The sequence below is a fragment of the Epinephelus lanceolatus genome, chromosome 8, assembly GCF_041903045.1.
Source record: "Epinephelus lanceolatus isolate andai-2023 chromosome 8, ASM4190304v1, whole genome shotgun sequence".
Lineage (NCBI taxonomy): Eukaryota > Metazoa > Chordata > Actinopteri > Perciformes > Serranidae > Epinephelus > Epinephelus lanceolatus.
In genome coordinates, this window is record NC_135741.1 from 11960367 (window position 1) to 11978162 (window position 17796).

Consider the following 17796-nt stretch of genomic DNA (forward strand, 5'->3'; position numbering starts at 1 on the left):
TGGATAGCAGTTTACAGTAGAGTGTGCTAAGCTCACCAGCAGTGACAGGGTTAATCATACCCATATGGTGTACCAAGAGGTTTGGTCCAATGCTGCTGTGGGCCAACAGGAGAGGGAAGGCTGGGTGGGGGCAGAACAGAAGGGAGAGGACAGCAGGGCAGACACTCTCCCAACACCTGCACCTGGTCACTTGATTCACACTCCAACAACTCCCCTTTAAAGGATCAATGGAGCGACCTCTCCTTCACATCACCGTGATGGTTGCAGCCATCCAGGCTTAAACTTTTTTTGGAAAGAGAGGACCAAGGGATCAGCTGTGGGTTTTTCTTTTTTTTTTTCCTCATGTTGCATGGAAGAAATACCGTCAGTTAACAGCGACTGATCAGGCAGCCTTTTTCTCTCTCTGTCTCTCTCAAAGGGGGAATTTGCAAACCTATCGGATTGTTTTATGCCTGCGCAGCGCTGCTGACAGAAGATTTTCCAATCCGGCTCCGAGTGCTCCAAACAGGGGGAATGCAGCGGTAACATCCCGCAAGTTTTTGGATCTCAGAGGCGTCACCGACAAAAGCCAGAAAGCAAAAAATAAAGGTAGGACATTTAACTTCACCCTGGTTTAACTTTTAACTCATGTCTGGTTACTCTGTAGCGGAGGGTAGATGGGCTGTGAAGTACTCACATTTGTTCGGTTCCTATTTCTGGATGTTGAGTTCACAGGTAAGTACGCACTCCACCGCGGGAAAGGGAAACTAGGTTATTGAAATCCTGTAATTATTTTTATTTAAAGAGAAACTATATGTTATTACAGCTGAACTTTAATCTGCACTGTCGTTCCCACCCAGCGCAGAAAGCCAGCAGTCAATCATACACATACCTCCAAGTACAATCAGGCCATCAGACAGACAGTACAGAGCCACACAGGCATATTATTATGTTTCAGCCCCTGACTGATGATTTTATTTTTATTTTAAGATATTTTAATAAGAAAACTCACCCTTGAATTCTTTTTATAGCCTCACCAGATGAAATAGTATGAGTAGGACATGCATTTTCACAATCACAAAGCCATTTTGCCTTGTTGCCTAACCATTTTCCTGCAAAATACTAATCAAATATGGCTTAAAATGCTCATTTTATTATGGTTAATATTAAATATTCTTGGAAACAACTAGTGTTTATTATTTATGTATTTGTTTTTTATAAAGTCTGTGATTCTGAGCATCTTTCTTCAGGGAACAAACACCTCAATGACATAAAATGTGTCCACATGATTTTGATCACCCATCTGATGGTGCATATGTATTATTAACACCGAACATACAGTGTTTGATAGGAGAGATACAGATCAAGCTTCCCCTGGTGAGCACATATATGGCAACTGTGTGATTATGCCAGGAAGCCTGCGAGGCGTTCACCAGTGGCTTCTGTTTTTAATTTCCAAATGTTCAGCATGCCAGTCATTTCAGTTTCATCACACTGTTCCTGATTTTGATTGTGGGCGGAAATAATTGAATCTAATGTGTCACATATTAATCAATGCCTCGTTGTGAAACATGATGTATTGGTGTGTTTTGTGAAACCTCTCTCTCTCTAGTCCTCCACCGTGACTGTCTCTCTCTCTCCCCATAAAAGCCCTCGTTTTCCAGGCTTGTAGCGTGTGCCACAGGGGGCCCTCAGCTACATGGATGCCATGAGGAAAAAGAAAAGCCCGTGGGATGGCTTATAGCTCGAGCAAAGCACACCTTCAGGGAGACAATTTAATGGATGTTGTGGACTCAGCTTTTAGTATTCATAATTTATATGGGATCCTCTCCAGCAAAGTGCAGATGCATAATGAATGCTTGAGTTAAGGTCTAACAGTTAGACTACGTCTCAACACCCCTAAACTGTCAGAAATTGTTTCAGCGAGGACTACCTGTTTCTTTGAACTGTCATGCGTTTCGCTCGTCAGCTCCTGGAAGGACGTGGACGTGCTTTGTTGAAAGACCGAGACGGAGGCAGAGGGAATCACTGATGGGCATCAGACTCTTGTTTTATTCAGTTTTCTGGCAAAATGTAGATGAAATATATGTTAAAGAACATGTAATATGTTTAAGAGTATGTACAAGATGAAGACAAAATCGCCCTTTTCAGATTTTCTTCCATGTGGCTGTGCTCGCAAACGCCATTATACAGTCTCAACACATACCTCACTACATTTACACTTTAAATAAATAATAGGGCTGTCATATTTTCCAGAGCAGGTGTGAAGATTTGGACGTTGTTCCCTCCTGCCAAACTATACGTCTCGCCTTGGAAGGCTTCAGGCCAAACTTCTGATCAGAGAGATCAGAGAAAGAGAGAAAGAGAGTGTCTTGTCTGTCCTTCCTTCTTTTTCTGTCTCCTATTTCTCATGGGGCACTCTATAATAATAGTTCATTCCTCTTTCTTTTTTCGTCCAGATTTAGATCTCTGCGGGCTACCTGCATGACTGTTACCATGACAGCATCTGGAGCCCAACTCCTCCTGTTGGCCTTATGTGTTTACAGAGGCTCGGGCCTGCAGCAGTCTGCTCCGCGGGTTCGCCTCTCCTTCAAAGGTGAGCTCGTACAGATTAACTCCAAACTCCTCTGACAGCAGGGATTGTCTTAATAGTTTCTTTAACTCATGGGTGGATTATGAGACAAAGGGCTCCTGGGCACAGATATGCAGAAGGCCCAAACATCTCCTACACAGGAGCAAAACACACTTTGTGGTGGTTTTGCACCACTGTGTAGTTGTTAGGCTTCTTTTTGTGGTTTTGTGTCTCTTTGTTGTCATTATGTTTGTCTTTGGGTAAATGTTATATCTTCTTTTTGGTCATTTTGTGTTGCTTTGTAGTCATTTGTGTGTCCCTGTGGATGTTTTGTGCCTCTTGGTGGTCATTCTGTGTCTTTTTGTAGTTGTTATGTCTTTTTTTTGGTGTTTTTGCATCTCTCTGTAGTTGTTGTGCATCTTCCTGTGGTTGTTTTGTGCCTTTTTGCGGTTGTTGCGTGTTGTTTGTATCTCTGAAGTCATTTTGTGTCTTTTTTGGTTGTTTTTTGTCACTTTTAAGTGATTTGACTGTCGTTGTGGTTGTTTTCCCGATTTTTGCAGGTCCTGTGCGTCTCTGTGTAGTCATTAGGCATCTTTTTGTGGTTGTTTTGTGTCTCTTTGAGGTCACTGTGTTTGTCTTTGGGGTAATATTGTGTTTTTTGGTCATTGCGTGTCTCTTTGTAGTTGCATCTCTTGGTAGTTATGTAACCTTCTGTGGTTTTGGTTTTCTTTGTGGCAATTGTGTGTCTTCTTTAGGTTGTTTAGTACCTTTTTGTAGTTGTTTTGTGTCTCTTTGTGGCTTTTTGTGGTCTTTGAGGTAGTTTTGTTTGTCTTTGAGGTAATGTTGTGTCTTTTTTTGGTAATTTTGTGTTTCTTTGTAGTCATTTGTGTCTCCTTTAGGTTGTTTTGTGCCTTTCTGTGGTAATTTTGTTTGTCTTGAGGTTATTTATTTATTTATTTTTTTGGTCGGTTAATGCCGCTTTGGGGTCATTTTGTGTCTTTGTTGTTGTTTTTTTTGCTTTTTGTAGTCTTTGGAGTGATTTTGTTTGTCTTTTTGGTTATTTTGTGTGTTGCTTTGTATTCATTTGTTTTTCTTTTGTGGTTCTTTGTGCCTTTTTCTGGTTGTCGTGTGCCTCTTTGGGGTAATTTCGTTTGTCTTGATGTAATTCTGTGTATTTTTTTGGGCGTTTTATGTTACTTTGTGGTAATTTTGTGTCGCTTTGTATTCATTTGTTTTTCTTTGTGGTTGTTTTGTGTCTCTTTGAGGTCATTATGTTTGTCTTTGAGGTAATTTTGTGTCTTTTGGTCATTCCGTGTCTCTTTGTAGTTGTTTTATGTCTCATTTTTAGTGGTTTTCCATCGCTATGTAGTTGTTATGCATTGTTTTGTGGTTTTCATTTTGATTGTCTTCAGGTAATTTTGTGACATTTTTGGCTGTTTCATGTTGCTTTGTGATCATTTTGTGTCTCTTTGTTGTCGTTTTGTGGCTTTTTATATTCTTTGGGGTAATTTTGTTTGTCTTGAGGTCATTGTAATTGTCTTTGGGGTAATTTTGTGTGGTTTTCAATCATTTTCTGTCGCTGTGTGGTTGTTCCCTGCCTTTTTGTACTTGTTTTGTGTCTTTTTTGGTAGTTTTGTGTTGTTTTTAAGTTATTTTGTGTCCCTTTGTGGTTGTTCTGCCCACTTTTGTAGGCCCTAGGCCTCTGTGTGGTCTTTTGTGTCTTTTTGTGGTCATTTTGAGTTTCTCCTTGGTCAGTATATGTTAATTTGAATGACATTTTGCAGGTGAAGGCCAGTAGGTCCGTTCAGTAATCTATCCATGCTTTTACTTGTTTGGTTCTTCCCAGTAAGTCACTCACACGCACACAAACTCACGCACACACCAGCGGTTATGTTTCCTCTTTGTACATATGTAAAGAAGGTTATTTCCTGTCACACGTCAAACACTGCAACACTGAAAACAAAAGGTGGATATTACGTGTGGTTGGTTACTGGTAGTGCCCTTCGACAAAAGTTTCTCCCCACACCCTGAAACCTTCACGCAGTATAGTCTGACCTGTCATTCTTTCTTTGTTTTTAATGTCTTTTAATGTCTGACATGATGACACAAGAAGGAAACACCTGAAATTTGATCACAAAATGATATTTTAGAGCTTGGACGTTTTGGCCGCCAGGTGTGAGTTCAAAATGGGGGTGGATAGGGATATTAAAGCCTTTTTTTTTTTTTGAAGGGATTTTCCCATGCTGTCTCCTTGTCTTCATTAAATCTGATGGCAGAGGTTCACGTTACAAACACGTGGATGACACCTTTGATCAAAACAATGCAGGATGATTACAGTTATCTCTGCGTCCCTATCATGTTGTCACTTCAATTGCACCTGTGCGCTCACAAACACACACACGGCACACCTGAAGTACCTGTAAGTAAGACTTAGAGGTGTGAATCGGCTTTATAGCATTCTTTAGTGCTTTCATGTGGAGATGAGTCAAAAATGTTCTGCTCTCAGGTCAGGTCTAGGCAGCATGTTAGGTGTCTTATCTTGTTCAGCCGCGGTGATTCACTGAGAAACATTTATGATTTTGTACGATGTCAACAAGAGACATCTGAGGCAGATTAGAGGTGAGCTAATCATGAGATCTGGGTTTGATAACTGGGAGTTGGAGTCTACACGCAGTGCTGTTTTGAATTCATCTGATTTTGTGTGACTGAAAGCAGCTGTCTACGTGCTGTTTGTGGCTGTCGTGTTCCATTTGAGGCACGAGAGAGTGATTGCAGTGCATTTTTATATGACCTTTAACACTAATCCGCTTGCTGTAAACAGCTTATACACACCGTTGTGGGTTTTTTTTGCAGCAGGGCACACAAAGTAGTAGTCTGACCAATTTCACAAGTTTGGTCTTGAACTTGATCACGTCCCTCCAGGAATTCACATCTGTACAGAGCTCTCCACGACAAAATCATGCACTTATCCAGAGCAGCTGAGAGGTGCTGAATTGTTAGATTGTCAAGGTTTTGCCGATAAAGCAGCCGCTTTCAGACCTCCGCCACCCCTCCCCCTAATGGCAAACAAAAAGGAGAAAAGTTGGATTTACTCCCCAACTGTTTTCTGCCACTCCAAGGATTTATTGTTCATTGTTCGTGACACCGAGTCTCTTTGTTCCCCCGAGGCGCCTGTGGAGGAGGTTTCGGGGCGGCTGGAGGACATGTGACTCTTGTGAACGAATGAGCCGGCCTGAGTGGCACTCTGGGGTCCAGGAGGGCCTGCAGAGGATAGAGAGATTGTACTGCTTCCTCTGTCGCTGGGAAGTTGTGTCAGTTACTTCAAAGGCACTGACTGCGTCTCATTTGATAGAATTAGTCAGCATTGCTAGAGAGCAAAATGTGCAGTGTAATTGAAGCCGTGTTTTAGAATCTCATGCCCTCACGGTGCTGTCACCAGTTTGTTCATACTTGAAATTTGCCCGCGACTAAACGACAGTGGTCATTAGTGACAATATGTTGTCAAGTTGTAATGTGAGAGCTCATAGTAGCTCCATACTTGAATCGTGTGTCCTTCCCAGTGTTTCCCCACCAGTGTCAGAATGCTGTCAGGGGATAAGTGTTTGCTGAATGTTTACCAGATGATGGCAGTACATTGTTTGCTATTTTTGGAGAATGGAGACATGTATAGGGGTGTGGTGTTTCTACATTTAGCCTGTTCAGTGAATCCACTATGGCCCAGTGGAGCTCGGCCAGAGGCTTGTTATCCTGTGTTTACCTCTCAGGAACAGAACCGGACCTCATCCCCACCTCAAAGACTCCATCTCGTGTCGTCCGGACGGAGATCCGATTGCGTGGCTTATTTTAGTTAGGCACCTTGACTGCATCCTGTTAACAGTGACCTCAAAAAGGAAGATGGCAGGGGGCTTTGATGTAAATAAAGATTGTGCTTCCTCCTGAATCCCTGTAAGCTGGCTTCTGAGGGACTGTGTGAACATTTGTCAATACATAAGCCTGCTGTCTTTAACATGCCTCCACTGTGGCCCAGTGTGCACATATGTTTGCCAGTGTCTCACACATGCCACAGATGTGTGTGTGGGTGGCTTTTTATGTGTTCAAAATGAATTGTTGGATGGAAGAATGGAAAGAAATCAAGTTTTGAGGTAGAGTGCAGCTCACAGTCCATTTGTCTCGCAGCAGATGAAAATTGTTCAATCAAAGCTTTCAGGAGAACAAAAAAAAAAAAAAAGGAGCAACATTTTCCACTGCAGCGTGTCTTAACAGGTTATGCTCTGCTGAACACAATCCTGATCTTAAGAATTAGCTGCGAGTTCCACTGACCGTGTTTCCTAAGGGACCTGCTTTTTCGCCTAACTCCACTGGGCATGTGGCGCCTTAAACTCAATCAGCCGGTCAGGACACATAAAATATTGAGATCTTAAAAGCGAATATGTTTCTTAAAATGCTCCAAGTCGAGTTATATTTAATCAGTGACACACATTTTTCAGAAAAGTAGTGAGAAGGGTGTTGTTGAAGGGGCTGTAAGTTCATCCAAGTCAGTAATGAAACATGTTAAAGGCATAAAGGGGATAATGGGACTAGATTTTAAGAGGTAACCTCTGCTCCCCCTGCTGTTAGTCTCCCAAATAGTGAAGAGATGTATTCTTTAAAGGGACAGTTCCTCCAAAAATCAAAAATACATATTTTATATCATACCTGAAGTTCTGTTTATCAGTCCAGATTGTTTTGGTGTGAGGTACAGAGTCTTGGAGATATTGGCCATAGAGATGTCTGCCTTCTTTCTCATATCATGAAACTAGATGGCACTCAGCTTGTGGTGCTCAAAGTGGCAAAAAAACCCATACTTTTGAAAAACTCAACAGCAGTGTGTCTTCCAAGAAATCATGACCTTGTTATTTGAGATAATCCACAGACCTTGTTGTGAGCAGTTTCATATACAAACTATTTTCTTTTCTTTTTTTCCATACTACACCCAACGACCTTGGATACACCCATGCAGAAAGAAGGGTGCATCTACTGTTAGCTCACCTAATGTTACAGAGTAGATGCACGCTTCCTTCTGCGCAGTGATACGATTGGCAGGTGTAGTTCAACAGAAAGAAAATAGTTCCTACATGAAACTGCTCACAACAAGGTCTGTGGATCATCCTGAGTACCCAGGTCATGATCTCTGGAAAGAGACATTGCTGTTTTCAATGTATGTTTTTGGCAGTTTAAGAAGGGATGCACACGATTAGTCGGCTAGTCATTAAAAGGTTGCTACCCTAGCTAGTAATCACCACAAACTCCAGTTGGTTAAAATTTAATTTAAAATTCATTTCCCAAAGATTTATTTTCCTAAGGAATAATGTTTACAATAACTTTCATTCACTGAGTTGTTACATGCTTTGTAGGATAATGTGCAGTGTTCATAATGTACAGTACAAACAGCCACACATTTCAGTGTTACTTAAAATACAATCTGATTACTGAATGATGTGATTAATGACTTTAAATGGCTCTTGTAATACATATAGTACATATTAGGGGTGGGCAATATGGCCCTCAAATAATATGATATTTCAGGATGTTTTTGTGATAACGGTATACTTGATGATATGACAAATCAGCCGTGCTGCTGCCAGAGGAGCCGCTGAATGAGTTCCCTTTGAGCGGTACGTCGCTAAAAGAGTCTGAGAGGTGCAGGGCTGTTCATAAAACATTCAGGATGCCACAGTTTATTCCACACTACTGAAGCTGCTCCTCTTTTTGGAACCACCGCGGCGTCTGTAATAATTTCCCTTTCAGCCATGCTTGTTGTTGCCATGGGTAACAGTATGACATTATATGTCAACATGTCCAAATATCGCGAGTAACAGGATATGAGTTTTCATATATTAAAAATTATATTGGTATTATTGCGAATGAGATGATATGGCACATCCCTCTTACATACACGTAATCTTTTCTCAGACCTTGTTTGACCTTGTCGATTAAATTGTACTCAATTTGGACTGTTTCCTGATTATCTGACTTTAAGACTAGTCGACTAGTCTAAGTTTTAGCTTCCATTTAAGCATCAGGGAAATTAGTCATTAGGAATACCCCTAGCTTTGAGCACCACAAGTCAAGGGCCATTTAGTTCCATTATATTAGAAAGAGGGCAGACATCTCTACGGCCGATATCTCTAACTCTGTAACGCACACCAAAACAATCTAGATTGATAAATGGCACGACAGGTAAAAGGAAAAGTATCTACTTTTGATTTTGTGGTGAACTGTCCCTTTAACAAAGCTGCAACCCCTTTCACACAGAGCTGATGGACACCAGGGCAGCGCGACCCTTCAGTTTCTCCTTCAACACCAGCGACTACCGCATCCTCCTGATGGATCAGGACCAGGGCCGCCTGTACCTGGGCAGCCGGGAGTACCTGGTGGCTCTGGACATGCACAACGTCAACAAGGAGCCTCTCATAGTGCGTATCAACTCTGACTAAATCTATCTGCTATTTGGCATCTGCCATCAAGTCATTAAATGTAATGATCATGTTTGTTGTTTTTTTGAAAATACAGATCCACTGGCCAGCGTCTGCTAAGAGAAAGGGAGAATGTCAGATGACAGGAAAGGGAAGACAGGTGGGATCATGTTTTTACATCCTGCTCTTTCAAAAACCTAGAGCTTTCAAGATGTCACAATGACGATGATGATGATGATGATGATGATGATGATGTTTGAATTCCATTTGTCTTACTCCTCTTTGTCCAGGGTGAATGTGCCAACTTTGTGCGTCTGATAGAGCCGTGGAACCGCACCCACCTCTACACCTGTGGAACGGGGGCGTACCAGCCTATCTGCACATTCATCAACAGAGGCTGGAGGGCAGAGGTGAGCACAGAGACATTTACAGTTTCCCCCCAGAGTGGGATTTACAGCAAAAATCCCTCAGCTGTAGGCCTGGAAAGCGTTGTCCTGCTAAATATTTCAGGACTACAAACTGGGACACTGATTTGTTTGTGATTTTCCTCTGCTCCCATGTGACGTTTTAGCGGCCTATTTTTATGCACACTCTCTCTGTCTAATCTGCTTCTGCAGGACTACCTGTTTAGGCTGGTCCCTGGGTATGTGGATTCAGGGAAGGGAAAATGTTCCTATGATCCCAAACAGGAGAGCATTGCGGTTCTGATCAGTAAGATGTGCTTCATTTATAGGAAAGACACAAAATCTTATCGGATTCCCGAGCTGAGTCTGACCTTGCTATTCTCTCGTCTCCTCTGCAGATGGTAACCTGTATGCAGGGGTCCATATCGACTTCATGAGTACAGATGCTGCTCTGTTTAGAACCATGGGAGGGAGAACAGCAATCAGGACAGAGCAGTATGACTCCAGGTGGCTCAACGGTGAGTAAGTGTGGGTGTGAGGAGGTAAATGTTGCTGATTATAGGTTATGGTTCCCCTCGTTTTATTTGACAACCACTTGCCTCAATCCCTCTCTGTGCTGATCTGGTTTTATCCCCTAGAGCCCGTGTTTGTTCAGATCCAGCAGATCCCTGACAGTGCAGAAAGAAACGACGACAAGCTTTACTTCTTTTTCCGCGAGAAGAGTCTAGACTCAAGCGGTGGGGCGAGCCCCAGCGTCTTAGCCAGGGTGGGAAGAGTGTGTCTGGTGAGCCAAACCGCATCCTATACGTGGTGAAAGTATATGAAGCTTACCTTGTAATATGAAACGCACTGTGCTTATTGAGCTGTGACCTAATTCTCTTCCTGTCTAGAATGATGAAGGAGGCCAGAAGTCCCTGGTGAACCGCTGGACGACGTTCCTGAAGGCTCGCCTTATCTGTTCAGTGATAGGAGATGATGGAGTGGAAACACGATTTGATGAACTACGTGAGGCCACAATAAAATAATCACTGCGTTTAAACTGATGGCACTTTATTGCAACCGCTTTTAATGTGGTGTTATTGATTTCTTATCCTCTTCCAGGGGATGTGTTTATCCAGCCCACACAGGATGAACGAAACCCTACCGTGTATGCTCTCTTCACTACAGCAGGGTGAGTTGTTTTTGGAGGCTTGTTGATAAACACTAGGCAGCTCATTCACTCTTCATACATATACCCATGGAAAGTAGAGCACCACATTTAATATATAACCCACATAATCAGGAGAGCTGTGATCAAATAACCAGTGCACTGATGAAGGGAAGAAGGAGGTGGTATAAAGAGTGATGGACTGTAAGGAGGCAGGTTGAGGTGGTGGATGTGTCAATCAAAACAGGACTTTCCCCCAGGACACTGGTGTTCAGACACATGTGAAACCAAGTGCTTTGAGTTGTTTTTTGGCATGTCACCATTAGGGATGGGTCACGATTTTCGAATTTCGAATAGTCATTTTATTTTTGAAAAATTGATTTTTTAATGCGACTATTACTAATGCCGTCTTATTTCCCCCTTTTATTTGACATGCAATTCAGCTCCTAACCGCACAAGGGCAGTATAGGATTGCTACAGCGGTGTGAGATGGGCTACCAGCTAGTTTGATGCTCTTCTACAAACAGGAGAAACATGCAGAGACTACTACTCCGCGAGAAATGTCCGCAGTCATTCAGGCTTTCATAGTCGAGCGCACTTCCGCGTTGTAGTTTCCTGTAAAAATGTCTGTGAAAAACCCCCACGATGTGAAAAATACATGCCGAGCAGTCACTGGTGCGCGGAGCTTTGCGTGCACAGGGATTGCGGACGTCCGCTTTGAGTCCGCGCGGACCTCCGTGGAGTCCGTTCCGCGTACGTTCCGCCCGAGTATGTTTGGGCATTTAATGATGAATGGATCTCTGTGTGCGTGGCTCCGGGGGTGGGGGGAGTATTTGAAAAATTGTCGAATAGTTGCCACGATTTTCGAATAGTGTTTTTGCTTGTGCTGCCCATCCCTAGTCACCATGTCTCTTTTCCTCAACCAGCCTACGTAACTTCATTTGCCTAAACCTAACCTACGTAACTTTACTTGCCTAACTCTAACCTACGTAACTTTACTTGCCTAACCCTAACCTACGTAACTTTACTTGCCTAACCCTAACCTATGTAACTTTACTTGCCTAAACCTAACCTATGTAACTTTACTTGCCTAAACCTAACCTATGTAACTTTACTTGCCTAACCCTAACCTATGTAACTTTACTTGCCTAAACCTAACCTATGTAACTTTACTTGCCTAACCCTAACCTATGTAACTTTACTTGCCTAACCCTAACCCTTGCCTAACCCTAAACTATGTAATTTACTCACCTAAAGCTAACCAACGTACCTTAACTTCCCTAAATTAACTTAACTTGCCTAAACCTAAACTATGTATCTTCACTTGCCTTAACCTAAAGACACCTAACCATGTTTCTTTTCCTAAACCTAACCTACATAACTTTACTTGCCAAAACCTTACCTATGTAATGAGGTGCCTAAACCTAAAGATGAGGGCTGTCCTGAATATCAGTTTTTGGGCATTAAAGCCTCAGTGAGACATATCCACAATTAATCAACGCCTAGGGGGAATGAGGGTAGAGGAGGACATAAATCAGACTAAAACACAATTAGCCACTTTGTTAGCATGTTGGCAGGTTACAAGAATACTTTGCAAGACGGCTAAGATGTTACCTACAGTTCTCAAGTAATTTGCCAAGCCTGTTGTACTTTAATTTGCCATTACTGGCACACAGCTTTTTGGGGGTCATCTTCACAAAGTTTGAAACTTTTCCATTTTCTTAGTTTATGGGCTATTTGCAAGCTTTGAGGCTTTGAAGCATTCATGTCAGCCCTACTAAAGACATCCAACCATGTTTTTTTCTAAACCATACCTATGTAACTTTACTTGCATAAACCTAACCTACGTAACTTTACATTAAGTATGCAGTGTCATTTGTAGAGTGCTAATTTGTTACTTGGTTCATAGGAACCATTGTGTGTACATTTCAGAAGATTTCATATGAACTATGTACTAGGAGAATACGTTTCTAATTCACACCTCACCCAACTTCACAGAACATGTTCTTTTTTTTCTCCACACATTTTTGTGGCCAATTCATGCTTTAATTTCAGGTATAGGGTGCGAGCTGTCTCCTACCTCTCCCTCTTACCTTAATTGTCTGTTTCTGCTCAAGCTCTGTGTTCAAAGGCTCAGCGGTCTGCGTGTACTCCATGGCTGATATCCGCAATGTCTTCAATGGACCATTTGCCCACAAACATGGCCATAATTACCAATGGACAGAGTATACTGGCAAGATTCCCTACCCACGGCCTGGGACAGTATGTTTCAGTCATGTTATCTCTAATCAAATAAACCACAAACATCTAAAAAGACACTTAACAAATTATTTTTCCACCTCTTCTCTTTCCCATCCAGTGTCCAGGAGGAACCTTCACTCCTGGTATCCGTTCCTCCAAGAACTTTTCAGATGAGGCTGTGAATTTCATCCGAGCCCATCCCCTCATGATCCATCCAGTTTATCCAATCCACCGCCGCCCCCTGGTGGTGAGAACTGGGGTGGACTACCGCTTCACTGCCCTGGTAGTGGATCAGGTGGATGCTGTGGATGGACGCTATGAGGTGCTCTTCCTGGGGACAGGTGAGACAGTTGCAGGGCTGATGGCACTTTGTGGCCGGAAGATTAGTTTGGAAAGCAAATGTTAAAATAATTGTTCTCATTTCCAGATCGAGGCACCGTCCAAAAAGTTATAGTGTTGCCGAAGGACCCAACTAGCATGGAGGAACTGACACTAGAGGAAGTGGAGGTTTTCCGGGTATGTCTAAATATGTGGTCCTAAAGAGACAAAATACTGTAATCTCAAAGACTAAGAGGTGTTGCTGATTTATCTTTTTGCTGTTTATGAATTTACAGTCCAGAGCTCCAGTCAAAACTATGAAGATATCCTCCAAAAGAGTGAGTCTGACATGGTGATACATCTCTCAGCGCATGAATTCAACCACCCAGCCACACTGAGATCAATTTATTTTTCTTGTGTCACCACAGCAACAGCTGTACGTGTCATCAGACGCGGGGCTGACCCAGGTGTCACTGCACCGCTGCGGCGTGTACGGCCGGGCCTGCTCTGATTGCTGTCTGGCTCGAGACCCCTACTGTGCCTGGGATGGAGAGAGCTGCTCTGCCTTCACCCCATCCACCAAGAGGTCAGGGGCGCCTCATATAATACAGCACACTGTCTCTGGAATATAAAGTGATGTTGACTTAATTCTGAATTCTGGTCTGTGTCTCAGGAGGAGCAGAAGACAGGATGTTAAACACGGCGACCCACTGAGGCAGTGCAGGGGCTTCAATGCCAAAGGTGTGGCAGCCTTTTTGTGTGTTTTAAGATCATATACACTTCAAATTTTTGTTTGTTTTGAGCAGTTGTCACCATTTCTTCTCTCTTTGTCTCTGCAGTGGAGAAACGTCTGAGAGAAACGGTGCAGTTTGGGGTGGAGGGGAGCAGTACATTCCTGGAGTGTCAGCCTCGCTCTCCCCAGGCTACTGTCAAGTGGCTGTTCCAGAGGGAAGGAAAGAGGAAAGTGGTGAGGAAGAACAGTTAGTTTTAGGAAATGTTAAAGGTATATTGTGCAGGAATTATCGGTTATTGTTTGTAAACACAACATTAAAGCTTGGCCCCTCCACCCTACATCTCTTGCACGTACACTGCAAGCTACTGTTGTGGGAGCAAAAATAGAAGGGGTGATACTTCAGCAAGCTCACTAAGCTAACCGCCGGCACCCACCTGTCCAACAGAAAACAGGCCACCTCTGCTTTGTTCTTCATCTTCGCTTTCAGTGCTCGCCAGCAAAAGTGAAAGCCAACCTCAGATTCACTCTCATTTTGGAACGAGCTTCATCCACTTCCTGTTTCGCCACACTATATTTGCAGTTTTTTGGTGCTGCATCCATGGCGTTTTAGCTCCCTCTTGATGTGTGCCGCCATTACTTGATCACTACCTTTATTTTTTCTTTAAAAAAGTTCTGACCTCACCTGTGGGCTGTTTTGGCTGGGGGCTACACAGAAGAAAATAAGACAGTGTGTCTGCAGATAAATACACTACCACATATTTAGGTTGTGGCCCCGATCACACACAAGGTGTTTTGCAGCTTGCAAATGTGAGGCGCACCGTACTTCCTTTTTTTTTTAAATGAATGCCACTATTAAAAAAGAACAAAATGCTTGCTGCACCTTTTTATTGTTGCCAGCCTCCTTACCCTAACCTTCCTGTGTAATCAATCGACCACTCTTTTTTTTTTCACAGTAATTAGTATCTAGTCTCTAAAATGTTGAGGCAGAGGGTACTTGCTGTAGCTCTGGTTGAGGGTGAGAAACTGTCAGCAAATAGGTTGTTGGTCACAGATAAACAGAGATCTGTGTGGGTACATGAGACCCTAAAAAAAGAGGGTGGATTGTGGGGAGTACAGCAAGTTGGTCCAGGAGCTTCGCCTCCATGATGGCCGTTTTCATGCATATTTTAGGATGACTCAGGGGCAGTTTCACAACCTGCTGTCTATCATCAGGCCGGATAGTTCTGGGTATTCTGCAACTGCTCCACCAGTTTCTCTTCCGTTGTTTACCAACTGTAAATGTGTTGTCATGACCACCACAGAAGGCCCGCCTCTTAAATCATCTGATTGGACAATGGGGAAAATGTGACAATATGACAAAAAAAGAGATGATGTGGGGCAATTGCCGCTCTGAGTTGGAAGTTTTATTCAACTTCAGGAGTTCAGAGTGTGTCGGCAAAAACGCCAGGCACCTAGAGTGCAAAAATGGTGCCTCACAATGCAAAAAAACCCAAGCAACTCAATTCTCTTTATAAAAAAACAAAAAAAAACAAAAAAAAAACAAAAAGCCACCACCAGCTGCCAAAACACTTTCAGTGTGATCAGGGCCTAAGAGGGATTACTTTTGTGGGAGCCCAGACATTGTATATTTTTAGGAAACTCCTGCATAGTATATCTTTAAAGGGATTGTTTGACCTCATTTGTAACCTGTATACAAACTCAGATATGTTGTTCCCTCTCTCAGACTCCTGCGGTTTCATTCCCTTCTCTGCAGCTCAACCGTGTGGCAGGTGTTCTGAAGACCAACCATGGCATCCTCCTGAAGTCCCTCAACCAGTCAGACGCGGGGCTCTACCACTGCCTCGCCACTGAGAACAACTTTAAACACACAGTGGCCCGCGTGGCACTGCGCATCCTGGATCGAGACATCGTTTTAGCTCTCACCGCTCAGGATGAGGATGAAGAGCCAAAAACTCGCCAAGCGGGACCTTACCCGGAGTCGTCCCTTGTCTCCACGCCCTTCCCGCCCGAGATTAGACTGATTAACCAGTACTGCCAGTCCTACTGGGAACAACTCAGCCCCAAACAACAGCAGCAGCGCAAACGCACCAGCCGCAGGCACACAGAGGGCCAGGACCAAGGCCTCGGTTAGAGGACGGGACTGACGCTGTCCAACACTGGTCTGTGTGGACTTTTATGGTGGACTTTTATGTTTGACATGCATGTTTGTGTGTCGCCTCCAGTCATTAGGCAGGTGATGCTGTCATGCTGTCGTCAAAGTACTGTATTTGTGGTTTTGCAAGTGTCAGTCTAAAGAATGCAAATTGTGTATATTTTACATTACCTGTGACATTTTCCCAAAGAATACTGTACAGTTTTAGGATTTTCTGTCTTTCAGGGATCAGCTTGTGTTAAAGGACCAGCAGCTAGTCTTTAAGGGGGCAGAAATGGAACAAAAGTATGTTTTCAATAGTGTATTATCACCTGAATCTAAGAACTGTTGTGTTTTTGTTACCTTACAATGAGTCCTTCATATCTACATCAGTAGCAGGTCCTTGTTCATGGAGCCTGTCATGTTGCACCGCCATGTTTCTACAGTAGCCAAGAAAGAACAGATCGAGATACGACTCTAGATAGGGCCTTTTGCGTTTTTATGTAACCTGAAGGCCTCTGTAGGTTCTCATACGTGCTTGGAAAGGGAGGGGTGAGCAGAGAAGTATTCAGTTGGTTGCAATCTGCAGTCTCACCACTAGATGTCACTAAATGATCCACACCGCTCTTTTAATTTGACATTTAAATCAATTTGCAGACTTGACACTCCCTCAAGATTCATCACCAATCACAGAGATTGTTTTAAAACTTCTTCTCCATGGTGTGTTCAGGTGCTTGTGGGAAACTCCGGCATCTGTTGCTCGAGAATCACTGTGGAAGATCAGCGTTTTAATCTGAGAACTAAAAAGAAATGTTCACAACTTCCATGTTTGTTCATCATGTGTCTCCTAGGTTTGATTTTCCAATTGGCAGCTGATTCATCAAATTTGTAATTGTCTTTAAAGGCACCAACAAAGAAGAGTTTTCTAAACAAGACTGCTCACTGTAATGGATTACATATTTCACACTTTTTGTGCACTCAAGATAATTAACTTGTTCCCACAAGATAATTAAGTTGTGTGCACAAAATAAAAACTATCACCGTTTGGGACTTCAGTGGCGCCATATAAATGGTAAACTGTGATGTAAAGTATATGCAGCATGTGGTTAACAGGCTCCAACATGCAAAACCACAGGTATGGTACTGTTAAGTATCTTGAAACAGAAATGTAATATATTGATTGTGAATATAATATATATGGTCATTGGATTACTCTTGTATTGTATGAAGATAATATGATGATATAAATGCATAATGTTGCATGCATATCTGTTGTTTGTTGCAAGTTGTACATTTTACTTGGTGTGTACTGATGTTTGTAAGGTGTACTGTATTCTGTTAAGCTAATTCCATTGGATGTTGTCATATAATGACTCCCCTACTGTCCTGTGCTCTAGTGACCTACAGTATGTGAGTGTTGAAGATATGCATAGCATACAGTGTTCTTCCAGTTATGCACTTTGTCGGTGGTGGTATTCGAGGGGATTTTGGGATCTTTGCACAGATGTATGAGAAAATTAAACGGGAACTTAATGTTTTTTTTCTATGTACAGTATGTTATTATAAAAATGGGAATGGAACTGGCTCAGATTTAGTATTGATTGTTGCTGTTCTGTCGTATGCTGTATTTACAGATTTTTTTAAAACAGCTCTTTTTAGTGGAAGCATAAGGAACAAGATTTTTTTTTTCTTTTTTCCAGTCAGAGCCACATTCACCGTCATTGTGAGTGACACAGTGCTATGCTGTCATGCTGATGAATCCTACACTGGAAATGTTCGAACAAATATATAAACATTTCAGAATTCTCTTACACTT

At 42.6% G+C, this 17796-nt stretch overlaps 1 protein-coding gene across 2 annotated transcripts; it reads left to right on the top strand.

The window, feature by feature from the left end:
• The first annotated feature begins 447 nt into the window (after window positions 1–447).
• LOC117258279 (semaphorin-3F-like) lies at window positions 448–17791 on the top strand. Of its 2 annotated transcripts, none has more exons than XM_033629021.2 (18): window positions 448–588; window positions 2439–2575; window positions 8846–9006; window positions 9104–9166; window positions 9297–9416; window positions 9624–9717; window positions 9809–9928; window positions 10049–10194; window positions 10301–10415; window positions 10512–10581; window positions 12675–12819; window positions 12917–13139; window positions 13226–13314; window positions 13413–13454; window positions 13545–13702; window positions 13790–13857; window positions 13956–14083; window positions 15573–17791. In XM_033629021.2, the coding sequence occupies exons 2-18, from the start codon at window positions 2464–2466 to the stop codon at window positions 15978–15980; spliced, it is 2262 nt and encodes a 753-aa protein (XP_033484912.2). In that variant the 5' UTR covers window positions 448–588; window positions 2439–2463; the 3' UTR covers window positions 15981–17791. The 2 variants fall into 2 exon arrangements, with proteins under 2 accessions (XP_033484912.2, XP_033484913.2); XM_033629022.2 differs by having other exon boundaries at window positions 15603–17791.
• Window positions 17792–17796: the final 5 nt, after the last annotated feature.

What these genes read in the sequence shown, in the direction of transcription:
- LOC117258279 (XM_033629021.2), top strand. Translation starts at nt 2,464, where the DNA reads ATGACTGTTACCATGACAGCATCTGGAGCCCAACTCCTCCTGTTGGCC. An exon ending in GAGCATTGCGGTTCTGATCA is followed by an intron (nt 9,718 to 9,808) that starts GTAAGATGTGCT and finishes TCTCCTCTGCAG; the next exon opens with ATGGTAACCTGTATGCAGGG. An exon ending in GCTCTCTTCACTACAGCAGG is followed by an intron (nt 10,582 to 12,674) that starts GTGAGTTGTTTT and finishes TTTCTGCTCAAG; the next exon opens with CTCTGTGTTCAAAGGCTCAG.